Below are 20,426 nucleotides of genomic sequence, written 5' to 3' on the forward strand. Positions count from 1 at the left end.
TGTGGGCATTAAACTACAGGCTTTTCTCGCTCTTTCTCGTCTGTCCTTCTCATAGAGAGACAAAACAAGCGCACCTACATACATCCCATACTCTCACGTGAGTTACATCATACACCCTTGCTCAGCAGAATGGTAGCGGCATGTGCGAATGGAAACAGAAGATGGAGGAAGACAAATTAATTCCAAAGAAAAAGAGCACAGGATCCATCGTCTGGCAGTAGTTTGGGTTCAAGAAGGAAGACGATGAATACACAACAGTGTTGTGCAAAATATGCCGCAATAGCGTTGCCACAAAAGGTAGCAGTACGACAAATTTATATCATCATTTGAAAATCCACCCACTAGAAAACTAGTGCTTGAAACTCCGCATGTCAACATCTCCGGCTGGTTCCACAACAAATAAAATGCCAAAGTAACCAGCACTGACGCAATTGAGTTTGGCGTCTCCCCTTTCCAGATCAACACCATACGACAAAAACAGTCAAAAACGGAAGGAGATAACGTTCACAGTAACCCACCTCATAGCAAAAGACATGGCCCCAGTTAGTGTGGTTGAAAAGTCCAGATTTAGAAAGCTTATCAACACACTTGACCCAGTAGATCATCTGCCTGGTCACAAATATTTTGCAGAGAAAGCTCTACCTGAGTTGTACATTAAAGTGAGAGAAGAGCTGGCTAATCACCTTACAAATGTGACCACTTCTCTACAACTGCCGATATATGGAGCAGCCGATTGTGTGAGCCATACCTCACCCCCAATTTCCACATAATTCAGAAGTGGTGCACAGCGCACTGCGTAGCAAATACACTCCCTTTCTAGTGAATAGCTGCATTTCCACAGCAAGCGGCGTGCAGCGTCTCTGGAGCGTCCCAGAAGCTGCACGCTGCTCTGCTTTGTTGGAGATACGCGCCAGGTCTATTTTTCAGCGACTGCGCGCCCATTTCATGTCAAGCCACGTAGCTCAGATGGCACCAAACCGGAAATGGAACACACAGCATCCGGTAAATTTCAAAATACATCACAATGCACGGACTACGGATTGTAAACTCTCAGTTTTTTAAAAAGAATTACGTCACATCCTGACGCGCAAGTTCTCAGTCAGTGCGAGGGTCTATGGAAAGATGGACGAGGAGAAACTAATCGTTGAAGTGGAAAATCATATTATTTTGTATGACACCACGCATCCTTTCTACAAAGACATAAACCAAAAGGAGAAGACATGGTGTGAAATTGCTTAAGTTTTGGGAGTGAATGGTAAGTTCAACCTTCAAGTTAATTATCATGTCAGGTAGGCTACTTTCTAATGAGTGTAAATTGCATGGTCAAGGACTTGTAGAAGAGCCAGGTTATTTACTTCAACAACCATTTAGAAAAGTCGTCATTATCTGGCATTACACTGAACAATAGCTGGATTTTTTTTCTCCAGTATCAAATAACTGTGATAATAACACATAATTAAATTAGTAATAAAACTGTTATGATATATTTTTTTAGCCAGGCTGTCTAATCTTAGATATTCATTAAGGTATGATTAATCATTACTAATCTATGTTTGAGATAAAAGAAAACAATCTATAAATATATATTTATTATGGATGATATGTTTCACAGCTGTTGTGTTGATGTTCTTTAACTGATGTTGTTTAATTTATTTTTATTGTTGTGGCTGGTTTGTTGTCTGAGCAGCTAACCATTCTTCAGTTTCCTCTGGGATTAATAAAGTATACCTATCTGTGGAAAAGTACAAAACATTGTTAAACTGCCACACATTTATAACAGAGGAGCCAGTGGACTTTGGGGAGTCCGCTGGAAGTGAGGGAGTGCACACATTTGAGGCCTTTGATGCAAATGTGATGGCTGGCTGCCCCACAGTGAAGTGATATTGATGTGAAGAGCAAGGCGATCTCTAGTTAGGGTCCGGGCAGCTAAGCTGCCAGGACACTATTGTAATCCTAGGTATTCTTCTTCTTTCTTCTTCCAAGGAAATCATACTTCCCATGGGTGAAAACTCACCAAACTTTGCACAAAAGTCCAGTCTCATGCCAGATATCCTCAGCTGTAAACTCAAGCCAATAGGCCTGATGGTGGCGCTACAGCAAGCATCTAAAGTTCAAAACTTTGAAAATTCATAGCAAATCAACCATACATGCTATAACTTCACAGCTTTCATCAAACTTTAGTCCCAATATGAAGATACTTTTGTACAGTTTTACAGTTTTTGAAAAAAAACCCAATCTCCTCCCACAATTTTTGTCAATTGACACCAAACTTGCTACAGAGCATCTTCAGACTGTCCTACAAAAACTACGTTTCTCAGATTTTTGATTTATCAAAAATTGAGCAAAATGTTATCAAAATGTTTGACTGTAAACAGTACTGTAAACATATACATGCAAACTCTTGCTAAATAAATCTTCAATATTCATGAAAAAAATGACATGGCATAGAGTCATGGTAGATGATGTGTGGCAAATTTCAGAATTTTATCTCAAAAACTGAATTTTTGACAGCATTTTGAATTTTGCTCTAATGTGAACAATTGGAGTCAATGTAAAAATGGCAATTTTAAACATCAGTTTTTCACTTATGGAGCGTATCAATCATTGTTACAAACAAATTACCAACATCTCCATGCTGCCCAGATACAATATGTGTATTTTCAGATTTTTGTCTTAATAACTGAATTATTTACAGTGGTTTCAAATCTGCCCTTCCATGCACGGATGGCTGCTTTGTGAATCGCTTACTGTTGCCACTGTTGAGTTGCTACTTGCCAATTAGCTCAGAGCGGTAGATTACTGTCTTAAGGCCAATTTTCACCAGATGCATGTTGGTTGCGTCCGCGTTCTGGCACGGCAGCAGAGCCGATAGGATTCCATTCTAGTCAATGTGTGTGTTTCCACCGGCTGCGGCTGTGCTGCGTTGCGTTACGGCTCCGTCTCAGCTCCGGCACTCCGGAGCCCTCCGCAACAGATACGCAGGACTTCTATTTTTGCCGGACGCCGGAGCACAACGCAACAATTCAGCACAGAGCAGATCGTGCGGGGCAGGAAGTCGTGCACAGAAACACAATAAAACATCCGGTTAATTTTCAAAATAAAGTACATAGTGTTCACGGCGGATCATATTTCCCTGCACTACACCTTAAAAACTACATAATGGACAGAGGCAGGCCTGAAGTCAACAGGTCAGAGGTTTTCAGACGTCATTTCACCCCACTGACAGAGATATTAATCATGGCAGTGCACCGAGATGTCTTCCGGCGGAGCTGCACCGCACCGCACAGCAAATGCAGCCAGTGGGTATTGACAGACGGCGGAGCACGCAGCGGATAACCAGCGCTGCCGTACCGCAACGGACATGCATCCAGTGGAAATCCGGCGATAGGTTCCAGAGGTTGCGGGTTCGAGCCTCAACTGGTGCAGAATCCACATTGTAATGTAAACATCTTAATCATCTTCCTGTGCTCCAGTTTATTGCTTAGAATTGCCTGAGCCTGACTCATTGATGTTCAGCATCTACAAGTCTTCTTCCTGCTAGAAAATCTGCCTTCTCATGCTTGAAAATAAACCAAACTTTGCACAAAGATCCAGTGTCAATACTTCAGTGTGAAACCATCTGAGGCTTCTCACGTTGCACATAGCTCAACTAGTTAAACATCAGTTTTTCACTTATGAAGCAAATCAATCATTGTTAAAATAAATTACCAACATCACCATGCTGTCTAGATGCAATATGTGTATTTCCAGATTTTTGATTCGATAACTGAATTTTTTTACAGTGGTTTGAAATCTGCTTTTCCATGCATGGACGGCTGCTAAACCTGCACGTCTGGCTTAGTCAATTTGTGAAGCTACACATGAAGTGTCACTGACTAATTAGCTCAGTGAGATAGAAACTGATCCTTAGTCTCAGAGGTTGTGAGTTCAAGCCTCAGCTGATGCAAAAGGCAGATTGTGTTGCTAAATTCCTAAATGTCTTCCAATTCTTCTGCTTGTTGCTCAGAATTGCCTAAAAATGCCTGGACCCAACCCATCACTGCGCAGCAGCTATAATTAAACTTGTTTTCCCTCTTTCTCCTTCTGAATGAGCCACTGGTTTGGTCTGGTACACTTTATCAATTGCTTTTTATCGCGTGATCTTGCAGTTCCCACGTGAGTTTGCGGTTCCGCTACACACTGCACTCCAGAAACGCATCCAGTAGGCGAGGGTACAGGCCGTCGGTCGCTCCAGATCCACAGCGCAGCGCTGCATGAGTATGTGGAAATTGGCGGGCAGGTTAACGGTCCACTACATCGGCAATTGGGAGTTGAAAAACAAGTGCCTTCAGACCAGCTTTCTTCGACCACACAGGCGAGATCATCGCACAAGGCCTGCAAGATGCTCTCATGTCATGGAACTTAAATGAAGCTCGTCAGGTGTGCATCAACACCGATAAAAGCCCTAACATCATCAAAGCTCTGAGCCTGAACCAGTGGACACATCTACAGGGTTTTGGCCATCGCCTGCATCTTGCAATTGGTTAGTGTTTCCCCCTGTGACAAAATAGTAATCATCTTCATTATCAGCAATGTTATAACAGTTTTTTTTAACTTTATAATATTTTATCTATGCAAGTTAGGCCTGTCGCGATATGCGAGAAGTCGGTTAATTGCACTGTAAATTAAAAGAGAGACGGTAACTTTTCCGGCCGCGATTAAGTGTCATATTCATGTGTGGTTTTTTTTTCCTCGTCTCTCTCCACCAAAGAGACTGGACGAGAAGAACGTTCACTGCCGTGCATTGTCTGGTAGCCAGTTGAGTTGGTTCATTAGCGTAATGAACGAAGGGAAAGCTCTTGTCATCGAGTGTCTTTGTTCCTAAACCAAATGTCACGGCCCCTGAGTGGGAGTGTTTTGAATTTAAACCAAATGACAGAGGGGAGCCCAGTAATTTGGACAAGCCAATGTGCCGGGTTTGTTCTAAAACCATCTCAACAAAAAGAGCGAATATGACCAACTTCACACCTGAGAGTGAGAGACTGACGGATATTTAAATTTTCTTTTTTGCATTCCTAAATATTCTTGTTAAATAAATGTTTATTTCTCTTTAAAAGGGTGTACTTGCATCAATATGCCTTTATTATCATTTTATAAGTTTAAAAAATGGTCTAAAAACAGCAAAATTACAACAATAAAATGGTCTTTTTTGCATTAGTGTAGGTCAGTAGAGTAGACTGCTCTTCATAGTAGGGATGTCCCGATCCAGCTTTTTCACTTCCGCTCCGATACCGATATTACAGCCTTGAGTTTTGGCCAATACCAATCCCAATCCGATCCAAGCGTGTATTATACATATTCACTTATTTTGTTGTCAGTCATGTTAGAAAAGGTTTGATCAAGCGATATTACTCTAACAAGAACAACTACTTAATCAGGTTAGTTAGAATGATCCACAACAGCTGGTATGAGAAACTGACCTGTTTATTGTTAACAAGGTTAAATAAAAAAAAGTTTAAACTTGAACATTAACATTAAATAAAAAATATAGCTGGTTTGCTTTGGCTGCTTTGGCCCCCTAATAAATGAAAAATAGATTAAAACCACAAGACATTGTTGACATTTAACAAACAATGCAGCCTTTCCTTTTCAGTTATTTTAGTAGTGTCGGTGCCACCCTGGTGCTGCTGTTTCCTGTGTGTCTGCATTCTGGCCTGGTGGATTGATAGTAAGTACTGGAGCCGATCACTGGAATGGACTGCTTGAATTGCGGAGCGCTGGGCTGGCCGGAAAACCTGGATCGGACTCTATGAAAAACTGGATCAGAGCTCTGGATCGGCATTTTTCCATGCAGTCCGATCCGAAGCACATTTTTTGCTAATATCGGCGGCTGATACCGATCCGAATATCGGATTGGGACATCCCTACTTCATAGTGCAATTTTTTTATATTTTGAAAGTTATATATATATTTTTTTCAATTCAATACAACTTTAGGCAATTCAGTTTGACAGCAAACATAGTGCTGGGATGAGAATCAGCACCTCCAAGTCTGAGGCCGTGGTCCTCAGCCGGAAAAGGGTGGATTGCACACTCCAGGACGGGGGGGAGGTCCTGCCTCAAGTGGAGGAGTTTAAGTATCTCGGGATCTTGTTCACGAGTGAGGGGAGGATGGAGCGGGAGATTGACAGGCGGATTGGGGCGGCGTCAGCAGTGATGCGGACGCTTAATCGGTCCGTTGTGGTGAAAAGGGAGCTTTGCCAGAAAGCGAAGCTCTCGATTTACCAGTCGATCTACGTTCCAACCCTCACCTATGGTCACGAGCTTTGGGTAGTGACCAAAAGAACGAGATCGCGAGTACAAGCGGCCGAAATGAGTTTCCTCCGCAGGGTGGCTGGGCTCAGTCTTAGAGATAGGGTGAGGAGCTCGGACATCCGGGAGGGACTCGGAGTAGAGCCGCTGCTCCTCCACATCGAGAGGAGCCAGTTGAGGTGGTTTGGGCATCTGGTAAGGATGCCTCCCGGACGCCTCCCTTGGGAGGTATTTCGGGCATGTCCAACCAGGAGGAGACCTTGGGGCCGCCCCAGGACACGCTGGAGGGATTACATCGTCCGGCTGGCCTGGGAACGCCTCGGGGTTCCCTCGGAAGAGCTGACGGAGGTGGCTGGGGAGAGGACTGTCTGGGCTTCTTTGCTGAGGCTGCTGCCCCCGCGACCCGGACCCGGATAAGCAGAGGACGACGAGACAAGATGAGCAAACATAGTGCATACTTTCACATGGTTACAATCAACAATCAATAATGTCAGAGACAACACCCCCAGATGCTTATGAAAGCATCTCCAATTTTGCACACTGTATAAAAATAATGGTGTTAGGCTGAGTGGATTTCTTCACAATTACTATAACATTTTAAATTGACATAACATTTTAAATGTTTGTTTTCATTCTCAGAGAGAAAAATGAAGGACCCCCGCATTGACTGTGCTGTTGCTATGTCCAAGAAGGTGGTGAGCAGCTTCTCTTTCAGCTGGAAGAGGAGGTGAGACCTGGCCACAGAGGTGAATCTCCCTGCACACCAGCTGATCAGTGAGTCTCCTACCAGGTGGGGATCCTGAGAGAAGATGATTGATTGGGTGCTGGAGCAGGAGCGGGCTATTTCTCAAGACAAGAAAACCCGGCATCTCGTTCTCACCTGGCAAGACCTGGAAGTCCTTGAGTCAGTGCACAAGGCTCTCAAACCACTCCTGGAATTCGCTGACGCTCTGCCCGGCGAGAGCTATGTCACAGTGTCCTATGTCAAGCTTGTGCTTCATCTTTTCCAGTCCAACATCTTGGCACATCAGCAGGATGACTCCACTTACCGAGTCTATCAAAGCCTCCATCCTGGATTACCTGAGGGAGAAGTATTCTGATCCTTCCACTAACGACCTGCTGGACATGGCAGACTTAGGTGGAGGTGGAGGATATCAAGAGCAGAGCCATAACCGAGATAGAGGCAATGCTGTCTGAGTCTGACCAGGGCCCAGCTGAGTTGGCTGCTTCACAGCCTCAAGATGCAACAACATTATCACAGCCAGCAGAGCTACTAAGGAAGAAAACCCTTGGAAGCTTCTTTAAAATGGCAGCAACATCCTCTGCCATACTATCACAGAGTTGTCGATCTACTTGCAGTCTGTTAGTGTTGACAGATAAGCAAATCCCCTGCAGTGGTGGAACGACCATAGGCCCGTTTCCACTGAAGAAGTTCCTAGTACTATTTGGGGGCAGGAACTACTAGAGGAACGTCCTCTCGCTCGGCCCTCTCAACCGCCGTGTTTCCACTGAGAGAGCGGAGTACGAGGAAGGTTCCTGTAAAGTTACCAGGCTCTGGATGTGATGTAATCGTTGCGCGACCATTTACCGGGGCGACATAGGGAAGACGTTAGCTGTTAGCCCTTAGTGGTGTCTGTAATAACTCACTAAATGGCCCGTGAAAAAAAAAAATTTTTTTCCAGCGGATGTCTTAGTTACAACATGATTGAGCTAACTGGAGTAGTTTCATGTCGTATCCGACAACGGGAGGCTTTTAACAGATGACGTCCTGATGTTAGCTTTGTTGCTGCTGTTAGCTGTCCCTGTCAGCGGCAGCCATTGATACTTTTTAGACATCGTCATTTCCCAAAACTGAATAAATATCACACATATCAACACAAAACTGCTTTGCTAGCTCAATTATGTTGTAACGAAGATATCTGCTGGAAAAAATATTTTTTTCACGGCCATTTAGTGAGTTTTTTTTTTTTTTTTACATGGCAGCGGAAGCTATATGAACGAGCTAACCCTCGTCTGCTGAGTTTAAAAATGCCAGCTATTTTGTTGCTTTCTGTTGACATCATATCCCTCTTTGAGTATATCTAATCAGCACCAAGTAAATCCCAAGCCCCAGCCAGGAGTCTTTCGGGGCCGTTCTGAGTACCTACTCCGAGGCAGGGATTTCTTTAGCCCCCGTAAAAGTTCCAGAACTCTGTCCTTCGGGGGTGGTTCATGCGGTGGAGACACGGCCCCCGAATTACCCCGAAGTTCCTGCGGTGGAAACGGGCCTCATGAGGAAATGTTCCCAAACCTGAAAAATGTGGCAAAAAAGTATCTGTGTGTGCCCACCACCAGTTCCCCATCAGAAAGGGTATTTAGTACCAGTGGGAATATAGTTACATGCCACTGAGCATCTCTCAAACCAGACGCCGTTGATAGGCTTGTGTTTTTGGCACAAAACCTCTGAACAACCTGGTACTCACTAGTTGTTGTTACAAAGAAACAACACAGGGCTGCACGTGCGATGGAAAAAAATGTTTGTGCGATGAATTTATTTGCCTAGTAGCACACGTGCGACAGACTGCTTGCGAGCCGCTTGTGTGTGTGTGGTCTGTTTTTTCTCGTTTTTTCACTAGACGACAAGAGCGTTCACTGCCGTGCATCGTCTGGCAGCCAGGTGAGTTGGTTAATCAGCGTAATGAACAAAGTGCGAAATGAACATTCTATTCACGGGCAACAGCTCTGGTGGACATTCCTGCAGTCAGCATGCCATTTGCACGCTCCCTCAAAACTTGCGACATCTGTGGCATTGTGCTGTGTGATAAAACTGAACATTTTAGAGTGGCCTTTTATTGTGGCTAGCCTAAGGTATACCTGTGCAATAATCATGCTGTCTAAATCAGCATCTTGATATGCCACACCTGTGAGGTGGGATGGATTATCTCGGCAAAGGAGAAGTGCTCACTAACACAGATTTAGACAGATTTGTGAACAATATTTGAGGGAAACGGTCTTTTGTGTGTACAGAAAATGTTTTAGATCTTTGAGTTCAGCTCATGAAAAATGGGAGCAAAAACAAAAGTTTTGCGTTTACATTTTTGTTCAGTGTATATATCTGCACATACACATATATATGTATATATATATATATATATATATATATATATATATATGAGGACCGTAACGGTACATGTATTTGTGTCGAACCGTTCAGTACGCAACTTTTGGTTCGGCACGACCCTGTACCGAATTATTGGGCGCAGGATATTATTTTATTTTATTTTGTTTTATTTTAATTCTGTTTTTGCGAGCCGAACCATTTAAAATATGTAGTTCCCCGACGGACATAATTGAGTGATGGACCGAGTCACTCAATTATGTCTCCGCTTTCACTTTGTGCAGAGCATTCTCGCATTTTGACAACATGGCAAGTGAGCCTGACGAACCTGAAGACCCACCCGCAAACCTTAAGTCCTCCGTTTGGGAACACTGGTGGAAATAAACAAGTGGACAAGACAAAAGCAGTGTGCTGACACTGCAGAACAGCGGTCGGGTATGTACTTGGAAACACGTCTAACGTGCTAATGCATCTAAAGCGACACCACCTGAGTTTGAACGTGAAAGGGAAATTTCGGTTTATTTCAACCCATCTCCTGTCGTCCTAAATTTGTTTCAAGTCACTAGTGACATAGAAATAATAGTTAGCATGTTAGCCAGAATACACTGACGAAGAGCTACGTGAAATTGAAGAACGGAGGAGGAGAGAGAGAGAGGCAGGTAACGTTAGAGGACAACAGAGGAGGAATGGCTGCTGGAAGGATTTAGCTCTGGAGATCGGTGGTGTAACATTACCTGTGAATGCTGGTTGCAGCCTGAGCTAAATGGTAAACAACAAACATGGCACCACATCGGTAAGGTAAAACAACACGTTTACATGTCGTTTTCTATAACGTTATGTTCTCTGACATTTATCCTAACGATATGAGGCGGTCTTTGTGGAAAAAAAGCTTGTTAGTGGACTAACTTTGCACTTAAAAGGATGCCCATTCAATTAAGTTTTAACAGGTTTGACGCTACAGCTGTATCTAGGCTAACGGCTAACATGCTGACTATTATTTCTATGTCACTAGTCACTTGAAACAAATTTAGAACGATAGGAGACGGGTTGAAATAAACCAAAATTTCTCTTTAACCGGCACGACTAGAAAAAGCAGTGTGGTGCAAACTACGATATCGTCGTCGTTTAAAAAGAAAGAGCGTTTCCCTGACCATCGTGCTAAAGAAATAATCAATGCCACTGGAGTTGAGTAAAATTGTTTAAGCTGCACTTTAGATATAAGCATGTTTTGTTTACTGCACTTTAACAAAGTGGGAAAGCAAAGTAAGTTCCTAGTAAAACTGAATCTGAGCAGGCTTTAAAGCTGACCAGCTGCACTATACTTTTTATTTTAATTGAGTAAAACTGTTAAAGCAGAAATTTATATTTATAATTTTCATTCAAAAAATGTGTTAAAAAAACAGCAGGATTTTATTTTGCACTTTTATATTTCTATTTTCATTCAAACAATGTGAAAAAGCAGGATTTTATATATATTTGTTTTATTCAAAAATTGTGTAAAAAGAGTTAACTGCTGTGGTGGTATGTTTTAATAAGGTTACCAATAAGTAAAAGATATTTAATAGTTGTCTATTTTTATTTTTTCATTACTGTACCGAAAAAAATCGAACCGTGACTTGTGTACCGAGGTACATACCGAACCGAGATTTTTGTGTACCATTACACCCCTAATATATATATATATATACATACAGTACAGGCCAAAAGTTTGGACACACCTTCTCATTCAATGCGTTTTCTTTATTTTCATGACTATTTACATTGTAGATTCTCACTGAAGGCATCAAAACTATGAATGAACACATGTGGAGTTATGTACTTAACAAAAAAAGGTGAAATAACTGAAAACATGTTTTATATTCTACTTTCTTCAAAATAGCCACCCTTTGCTCTGATTACTGCTTTGCACACACTTGGCATTCTCTCGATGAGCTTCAAGAGGTAGTCACCTGAAATGGTTTTCCAACAGTCTTGAAGGAGTTCCCAGAGGTGTTTAGCACTTGTTGGCCCCTTTGCCTTCACTCTGCGGTCCAGCTCACCCCAAACCATCTTGATTGGGTTCAGGTCCGGTGACTGTGGAGGCCAGGTCATCTGCCGCAGCACTCCATCACTCTCCTTCTTGGTCAAATAGCCCTTACACAGCCTGGAGGTGTGTTTGGGGTCATTGTCCTGTTGAAAAATAAATGATCGTCCAACTAAACGCAAACCGGATGCGATGGCATGTCGCTGCAGGATGCTGTGGTAGCCATGCTGGTTCAGTGTGCCTTCAATTTTGAATAAATCCCCAACAGTGTCACCAGCAAAACACCCCCACACCATCACACCTCCTCCTCCATGCTTCACAGTGGGAACCAGGCATGTGGAATCCATCCGTTCACCTTTTCTGCATCTCACAAAGACACGGCGGTTGGAACCAAAGATCTCAAATTTGGACTCATCAGACCAAAGCATAGATTTCCACTGGTCTAATGTCCATTCCTTGTGTTTCTTGGCCCAAACAAATCTCTTCTGCTTGTTGCCTCTCCTTAGCAGTGGTTTCCTAGCAGCTATTTGACCATGAAGGCCTGATTCGCGCAGTCTCCTCTTAACAGTTGTTCTAGAGATGGGTCTGCTGCTAGAACTCTGTGTGACATTCATCTGGTCTCTGATCTGAGCTGCTGTTAACTTGCGATTTCTGAGGCTGGTGATTCGGATGAACTTATCCTCAGAAGCAGAGGTGACTCTTGGTCTTCCTTTCCTGGGTCGGTCCTCATGTGTGCCAGTTTCGTTGTAGCGCTTGATGGTTTTTGCGACTCCACTTGGGGACACATTTAAAGTTTTTGCAATTTTTCGGACTGACTGACCTTCATTTCTTAAAGTAATGATGGTCACTCATTTTTCTTTAGTTAGCTGATTGGTTCTTGCCATAATATGAATTTTAACAGTTGTCCAATAGGGCTGTCGGCTGTGTATTAACCTGACTTCTGCACAACTCAACTGATGGTCCCAACCCCATTGATAAAGCAAGAAATTCCACTAATTAACCCTGATAAGGCACACCTGTGAAGTGGAAACCATTTCAGGTGACTACCTCTTGAAGCTCATGGAGAGAATGCCAAGAGTGTGCAAAGCAGTAATCAGAGCAAAGGGTGGCTATTTTGAAGAAACTAGAATATAAAACATGTTTTCAGTTATTTCACCTTTTTCTGTTAAGTACATAACTCCACATGTGTTCATTCATAGTTTTGATGCCTTCAGTGAGAATCTACAATGTAAATAGTCATGAAAATAAAGAAAACGCATTAAATGAGAAGGTGTGTCCAAACTTTTGGCCTGTACTGTATATATACACATACATACATATATATACACATATATATATATATATATATATATATATATATATATATAGATAGATAGATATATAGATATATAGATATATGTGTGTGTGCTTAGTTTATATATTTAAGGAAAAGAAAAGTTTCTTACACATTCCCAGGGAACTCAGATGAGGGGCGCCAAGACACAACCACGTCATTCTGCCAAAGAAAACAGTCAATTAGGGGTGTGCAACATTTGCCTTTGTGTAATGAATGGTCCTGACAGATACTGTTCCCCCTGACACACAACATATTTCAAAACAACAAATAAATCATATGGTGTGTTTTCTTCTCCTCTTGTTTGAGGAGCAAGTGTGACAGAAGAGTCATTAAATACCAAGTTGACAGTCAGCCATCACTAACCTACACTGGCTGACTATTGTACATAAAGTTTGCAGTGTGTTCAGCATCGCTGGTAATAGTCAGTAAAGGTTTTAGGGATCACGAATTTCAAGGTTTGGTCTAATACACTACAAAACAGTGGCGTCACAGTTTGGTTTGTTTTTGATAAAGCAAAAAAGTTAGAGAAATTTCCTTGATTTTTAAGATTTTAAATGTATGAAAAACGTCATGACTTGGGCTTTTGTTATTTTGTATAAAGCAGGAATTCTGACTCATTTTTGACTTAAATGTGCTCGTTGAAGTCTGGGTAAAGCAAAATCAGTCTTTCTGTCTTAACTCATTATACATGTTAGAAAACAGGTGTTGAAAACGTGAAATGACTGGGAACTGTGTAGTACTGAACTGTAGAGTTAGGCTGATAAACTGTTTTCCATCATTTCTGTTTCCAGGAGTTTTTGGGTGGGTCTAAAAGACTGCTTGACAACATACATAGTCTGTGGGTGTGTCTGTTCCAAGTTTTTCTCCTCACTGACTTGGTCAATCCATGTGAAATTTGGCACAGTGGTAGAGGGTAATGGAAAGTTGGAAAAATTACTAAAACTGAGCTTCTATAAGGCAATGAGTATTGCAGAGGCCGTGGCTCATCACATAAAGGTGTATAACATCTCAAAGGTTTCACTGATCACCACGCAACTTTGTAGGCACATGACCACACATAATCTGAGGGGACCCCCTCTATTATTGATCCGATCGAAGAAAAATGGGGGTGCTAGAGAGCTAGTTTCTTATCTAGGCCTAACCGCCATATCGATTTTTTCTTAACTTGGTAGATATGTAGAACAGCACGCCTCAAGGTGACTGGAGAAATTTAACTCTAATTGGCAACTGGGTGGTGCTATAACAACAGAAAAATGCTTAAACATGGCTAAAATGCGACTGATCACTATGGCTCCCCCTGTGGCCGAATGTTGTTTTTTTTCCCCCCAGTTTTTGGTATGACTAAGTCATGGTATGGTATGCTGTACGTAATCACGGAAACTGTCAGTGTGTCACTCAGTCATTCTGTCTGTCCCACGCTTTTCTACTCACTGACGTGGTCAATCTATGTGAAACTGCACATAGGTATTGAGGATTGGCATAGGTAGAAGGTGACAAAGCTACTTTTTCCAAAAAATTACACTATTAGTATATTCTTTTCCCATGTGAACTACCAGTGCATCCCACTTTTAAGTCAATACAACATAGAAACACTTTAACTATCTGCCTTTCAACGTGCTACCTCAACTACTAATGTACAGTTTTAGCCCACTAACTATCCCACTATTGGCAATGGTACTACTGTACTTTCAATAAAGCAATCGTACTATCAAATTCTCAAAGACTGTACGTGGGCAACTGTGCAAAGAATTCTCAGTAGGCATTCCAGCCGGTGTGCTACAGAGTGACGTTCTTTTCCCAGAGGCATTTTATATCTAGCCATTTTTTGGAGACTATGGCGGGCCCCCATAGTCTTGTCAATGTTTGGGAAACACTGCACTGTTTATGGAAAACACAGGTGTTTTGTATAGACCTTATTTATTTAGTAATCTTAAGGTTGAATTAAATTTGTCGAAGAGAGATGAAAGTTTTTTTTTCTTCCTTCTCGCTAATCTTCCTTTTGTAGTTTTTATTGTCATTCGCTCCTCCCCCTCTCCCCTCTTTTGCTTCTTCCCTTCTTCCTCGTCCTTCCTTCCTTCTTTTCCTTCTTTAATCTTTCATTGTCCCCCTTACTTTGATTTCACCTTTACTTTTTTCTTTTCTCTACTGTTTTAACCCTTTTTTTCACTTCACAAAAGTTTCCAAATAGGATAAAATTGCTGATGAAATATAATGTGTTTTTGTTAAACTTTACAGACTGATATGTAATTTTATGGCCATTGGTTACACCATGGGGTGGAGCAGGAAAACTAGCTCAATGTGGCATGTCTAGAGAGGTTAAGATGTCAGGGGTCTATGTAAGTCCTTTCTGTATATTTGTGTTTTATAGTCTGTCTGTGTGTCTGTATTAGGGATCGACCAATAATCGGCACTGCCGATAATATCGGCCGATATTCAGCATTTTTATGATAATCAGCATTGGCCGTTTTTTCCACCAATAGCCGATAAAATATGTTTATTTTAATTGAAATAACTTTATTTTAATTAAAACACGCTCCTTTGGCTCTCATGCAGCTGTCTCTCTCTGCCTATCTGCCTGAAGTCTCCACTCTGTGCTGCGTAACAAATGTCCCGCCTACAGCCCCCACTGATTGGCTACACAGCACAAGTGAATGACAACCAATCAACGCTGTGAAGGTAGATGCAGCTGCAGCGGCACAGAGAGAGAGAGGAGGGAAGAGAGGACTGCTCCGTGAAGCAGCAGTGTGATGTTTGAAGGCAAGGCAACAGAAAATGTCAAAGTTGCAATAAGAAATCCTCCATGCTAAAGTTTTAAAGACACCACTGTTGATGCTTGATAAACACGCCATCTTCATACTGCATCTCAGTGTCTGTCCCCCCCCTCACGCGGTTGCTCGCGAGTCGCAATGGACAGCCATTAGAAACAATAATGTCGTCTAAAACTACTTCACATCGGCTGCTAAAGCTAACGGACATGTAGAAGTTTACTTCTGTGCATTTCAGCTGTGTATGGTCGGTATGGCGCTTGTTTGTGTGCGTGCGTGTGTGTGTATGTGTCGCGCTGAGAAGAAACTGTTGTCTGTGTGCAGCTATGTTGACATGGACTGTGTGTGTGTGTGTGTGTGTGTGTGTGTGTGTGTTTGCGTGTGTGTCTGTGTACATGCACACTAGCTTCAGCAACTGATCTGAAGTTGTTTTGTAGGCTTCATTAGTTCATTTAGACATGCATTTAAAAAGTACAGAAGAATATCAATTAAATTTACTTGGCATTAAAGTAAAAGTACTCATTTTGCTGAAAAAATTAAATGTGACTTCAATAAAAAAATAAGTCTGGTAACCACTGAAAGTTTAATCTTTATTTATAAACTAATTATGCCATTTGATGTAAAAAGGTTCCTGTTCCTGCCACCCTCTTTATTGGTTTGCACTTAATCAGGCTGGATCAGATGTACCTGAGAGAGAACATAAGACATCATTAATTAACTGTTATTTATTTCAGTGAACTTTTATAAATGCTGCTAGAAGATCCCTGAACGTTTTGTTTTTTAGATAATTTAACTTATTGCCGAGACTCAAATTTCAGTACTGTGCAGTTCAGTTTTAACTTTGATTTTATGAAAAAATCAGGGAGCCATTTCATTTTCAGTGAATTTTAAGAGGTCTCTGCACTTTTTGTTTTTTATACAATAAAACAACCAACCATTTCAACCAAGATTTGCGTCAGAGTTTGTGTTATTCTACAAAAGTTTAAGGTCTTTTTATCACGGATTTTCAGTGTACAAAAACAAACAGTATACTGTTGTATTCAGTCTAATCCCAGGTGTGTTACTCTAAATTTTTACACCAAAATTTTAATTTTTACTGCAAATGACTATCGATTCTAAATATCGGTTATCGGTTTCCTTGACTACTAATAATCGGTATTGGCCCTAAAAAACCCATATCGGTCGATCCCTAGTCTGTATATTGGGTTACGTTCTGTGTCATGGACCTGTTTTTTTGTGTGTGGTTTTTTTTTTTTCGTTAAAGGTTTTTTGGGGGGGAGTTTTTCCTTATCCGCTGTGATTGATTGATTGATTGATTGATTGATTTCTACTGGGCTTTTCCCTGAATTTAAAGCAACCATGTGTCCTGTAACACTTAATAGCATATGGAGTAATGGTATCAAATAACAGGACAGAAACTTTTTCAAATAAATTTACCATTTGTACCTGGAATATCAATGGGTTAAAAGAAGGTGTCAAAAACATAAAGTTCTTGGTCACTTAAAAAACTGTCTTCAGACATTGTCTTTCTTCAACAGCTTAATTTCATTGATTGGAGACATCATATACCAGACCTGCAAGGACAGGTTTGGAGAAGTTAACCCCAAACAGAGGACCACCCTAAGAGAGAAGGGAAGGAGGGAGAAGGAAATCATCCAACTAGTGCAAAGACGCCAACAGCTCTGCAAGAACTGGAGGAAGGCAACACAGGCAGAGAAAGAGGCTGAAAGCCCTGTGGGAGGAGGTCAGGCAAAGGCTATCCAGGCTTCGCAGAGCTGAGCGCATCCGTAAGCGCAGCAAAGGGAAGCAAAAAGAGCGAGCCAGTTTCTTCATGAAGAAGGCAAGGTCCTTGTCAGCACCAGGCCCCAATGGAGTCCCCTTCAAGCTCTATAAGAACTGTCCCAAGGTACTAAAGCTGTTATAGTACCTAATGAGAACTGCCTGGAAAAAACAACACATCCCATCAGAGTGGCAAAGAGCAGCGGCGTTCTTCATCCCAAAGGAAACAAACTCCAAAGACACTGGCCAATTCAGAAACATGGCCCTACTGAATGTAGAAGGAAAGATCTTCTTCTCAGTACTGGCCAGAAGGATGACCACCTACCTGCTAGAGAATGGCTACATCGATACTAACTGCCAGAAGGCGGGAGTCCAAGGCTTTCCAGGGTGTGTAGAGCACTCTGTGAATTTTTGTTAAGATCCAGAAGGCCAGACGGGACAAGACAGACCTGCACATCATCTGGCTCGACCTTGCCAACACGTATGGAGCAGTCCCACACCACCTGATCAACTACGCCATGGAGTTCTTCTACATGCCCTTCTGGATCAAGAACCTGGTAGCATCTTACTTCAGTGATCTGCAGATGTACTTTGCCCTCCAGGATTTCACCACCGGGTGGCAGCAGCTAGAAGTGTGAATCGCTATTGGGTGTGCCATCTCCCTAATCCTATTTGTGGCAGTCTTTGAGATAATCCTCATAGGAGCAAGACAGATGGTTGGAGGGATCAAACTACCTTCTGGTCAGAGGCTACCCCCACTGAGAAGCTATACGGATGATATCACCAGCCTCCTTCAGACAGCAGCATGTACATCAAGACTGCTGAAAAGGATGGATGAGTTGATGTTGTGGGCAACAATGAAGATCAGGCCCTCTAAATCCCGTAGCCTGTCTCTCAGAAGAGGAGTTAGAAACGACAGCTTCATCTTTGTCGTTGGGGGAGAGAAAAATCCCGCTCCTGTCTAAGCATCCCATTAAAGGCCTGGGGAGGCAGCATACCACAGCTACCGCAACTGTCCGACAAACAGATGGGGAGAACCGTCATGAAGCAGCTCTTGGACGACCTAGCAAGAATCGATCAAAGCCAACTCCCTGAGAAGTACAAGGTCTGGTGCTACCAGTTCACGCTCTACAGGAGGGTGACGTGGCCGCTGAGCATGAGTGAGATCCCGTCATCCACTACAAGTACGATGGATGGAAAAGTCAACTCATTCATCTGAAAGTGGCTGGGGCTGCCACGGTGTCTGAAATGGGCCTCTTCGGGAAGAACACTCTGCAGCTGCCACTGCAGTCCATCAGGTTGGGCTACATGCAAGAGAAGACCAGGCTGGTTCACAAATGCCAAGGTTCCTACTGGCCAGAAGTGGAACGCTCAAACTGAGGTCGACTGTGTTGACAGTAGGCTGCAACACCATGAGATCGTTGGCAGAGTCCAGGCAGGGAGAGCAGGGCAAGGATGGGGAGAGGCGTCACAGTCCTGGTCTAAGGCCAACCGTAAAGAGAGGAAGGAGATGGTGGTGGCAGAGGTGACGAGGACGGAGGATGAGCGCTATAAGATCAAGGCTGTGTTGGAGGGCCGACAAGGAAGCTGGACAACCTGGGAGGGAGTCGTCAACCGGAACATCAGCTGGTCAGACCCGTGGAAGATTCCACAGGCAAGGCTCAGCTTCCTCATTCACTCTATCTACGACATGCTTCCCTTTCCTCTGAACCTTCACCAGTGGTTCGGGAAAGAGGAATGCTGCTCACTCTGCAACGCTCCAAATGCAAGCCTCCAGCACATCCTGTCAGGCTGTAAGACGACGCTCTCTCAGGTGCACTACAGATGGCGCCATGACCAGGTCCTGAGAAAGCTAGCCGAGGTGCTGAAGGGGCGTCGACAGGGCAGCAGAGAATCACCACCAGCAGAGGACCACATCAGCTTTGTCACGGAAGGTGGGGGAAGAAGAAACACCAGGCCAAGAGAAACACCAAGGCCCTTTTCCCCCGACCAGGAGTGGAACATGAGGGTTGACCTCAACAGGCAGCTCCGGTTCCCCACTGAGATCACCACCACATCTCTCCACCCTGACGTAGTTGTGTGGTCCAAGAAGGCAAAATCTGTGCACCTCATCAAGCTCACGGTACCGCTGGAGGAAGGGATTGAGGCTGCCTTCGAGCGCAAGTGGGCCAAGTATGAAGAGCTGGCTGCTGCAGGGGGTGACAGGGAGACGTCACTGTCACTGCTCCGCCACCAGGAGATGTTCCAGGATTAAAGGAGCGAAACGTCGGTGAATGGTGGTTCCTGGCTGATGACCATGCAGCTGACCCATGGGCACTGGAGGAGGTGCAACAGGCAGCAATGCCCAGCAGGATATTCCATCCACCTGTACATTTACCAAGCCCGGTGAAATATAGTATCTTAAGAGACAGTGGGTGGCAGAGGCATTTGACTCTACCCTCACATCCAGCAGCAGAGGAAGTGGGAGTACTTCTATCAGTAAGAATATTTCTTTTAACCTAATTTCACAACATGCTGATCCAGAGAGTAGATTCTTGATAATAAAATGTGATATATTTGGAAATAGATAAATTATTCAATATGTCCTTATGTCCTCCTTCATCTAATGTGGTATTTCTTTTTTCTTTTTTTTAAAGATATGTTTTAGGGCATTTTTTGCCTTTAATTGATAGGATAGTTAAGTGTGAAAGGGGGAGAGAGAGAGGGAGAGACATGCAGCAAAGGGCCACAGGCTGGAGTCGAACCCGGGCCGCTGCGGCAACAGCCTTGCACATGGGGCGCCTGCTCTACCACTAAGCCACCGACGCCCCCTAATGTGGTATTTCTTAATAAAATCCAGAAAATACTTGGTGAGACTCCAACGGCAAATAATTATATTAGGGGGAGACCTGACTATATTAGCATATACGATAGTTCATGTAAGAACTGGAAAGTACAGCCACCAACAAGATTATCTGAATTTCTCACAATAAATGACTTACAGGATATATGGAGGACAATGAATCCCCAAAGTATTCACCTTATTTTTCACGGAAACACGGAGGCAAAACAGAACGCAGCCAGCTTCCGTTTTTTTGTGCGACACTTCCGGTCCAGCACTCTTGACCACTGTGTAAATGGGAATCGCCTTGTTGTT

The 20,426-nt window shown here is 43.0% G+C and overlaps 1 protein-coding gene across 1 annotated transcript in view; it reads right to left on the minus strand.

The window, feature by feature from the left end:
• stard5 (StAR-related lipid transfer (START) domain containing 5) overlaps positions 1–20,426 on the minus strand; it is a 79,357-nt gene that overhangs the window by 34,559 nt on the left and 24,372 nt on the right. Inside the window, exon 2 of the mRNA XM_049603515.1 lies at positions 12,856–12,905. Coding sequence (XP_049459472.1) covers positions 12,856–12,905 — 50 coding nt within the window. The remainder of the gene's footprint in view (positions 1–12,855; positions 12,906–20,426) is intronic.

Source organism: Epinephelus fuscoguttatus, linkage group LG2, assembly GCF_011397635.1.
Source record: "Epinephelus fuscoguttatus linkage group LG2, E.fuscoguttatus.final_Chr_v1".
Lineage (NCBI taxonomy): Eukaryota > Metazoa > Chordata > Actinopteri > Perciformes > Serranidae > Epinephelus > Epinephelus fuscoguttatus.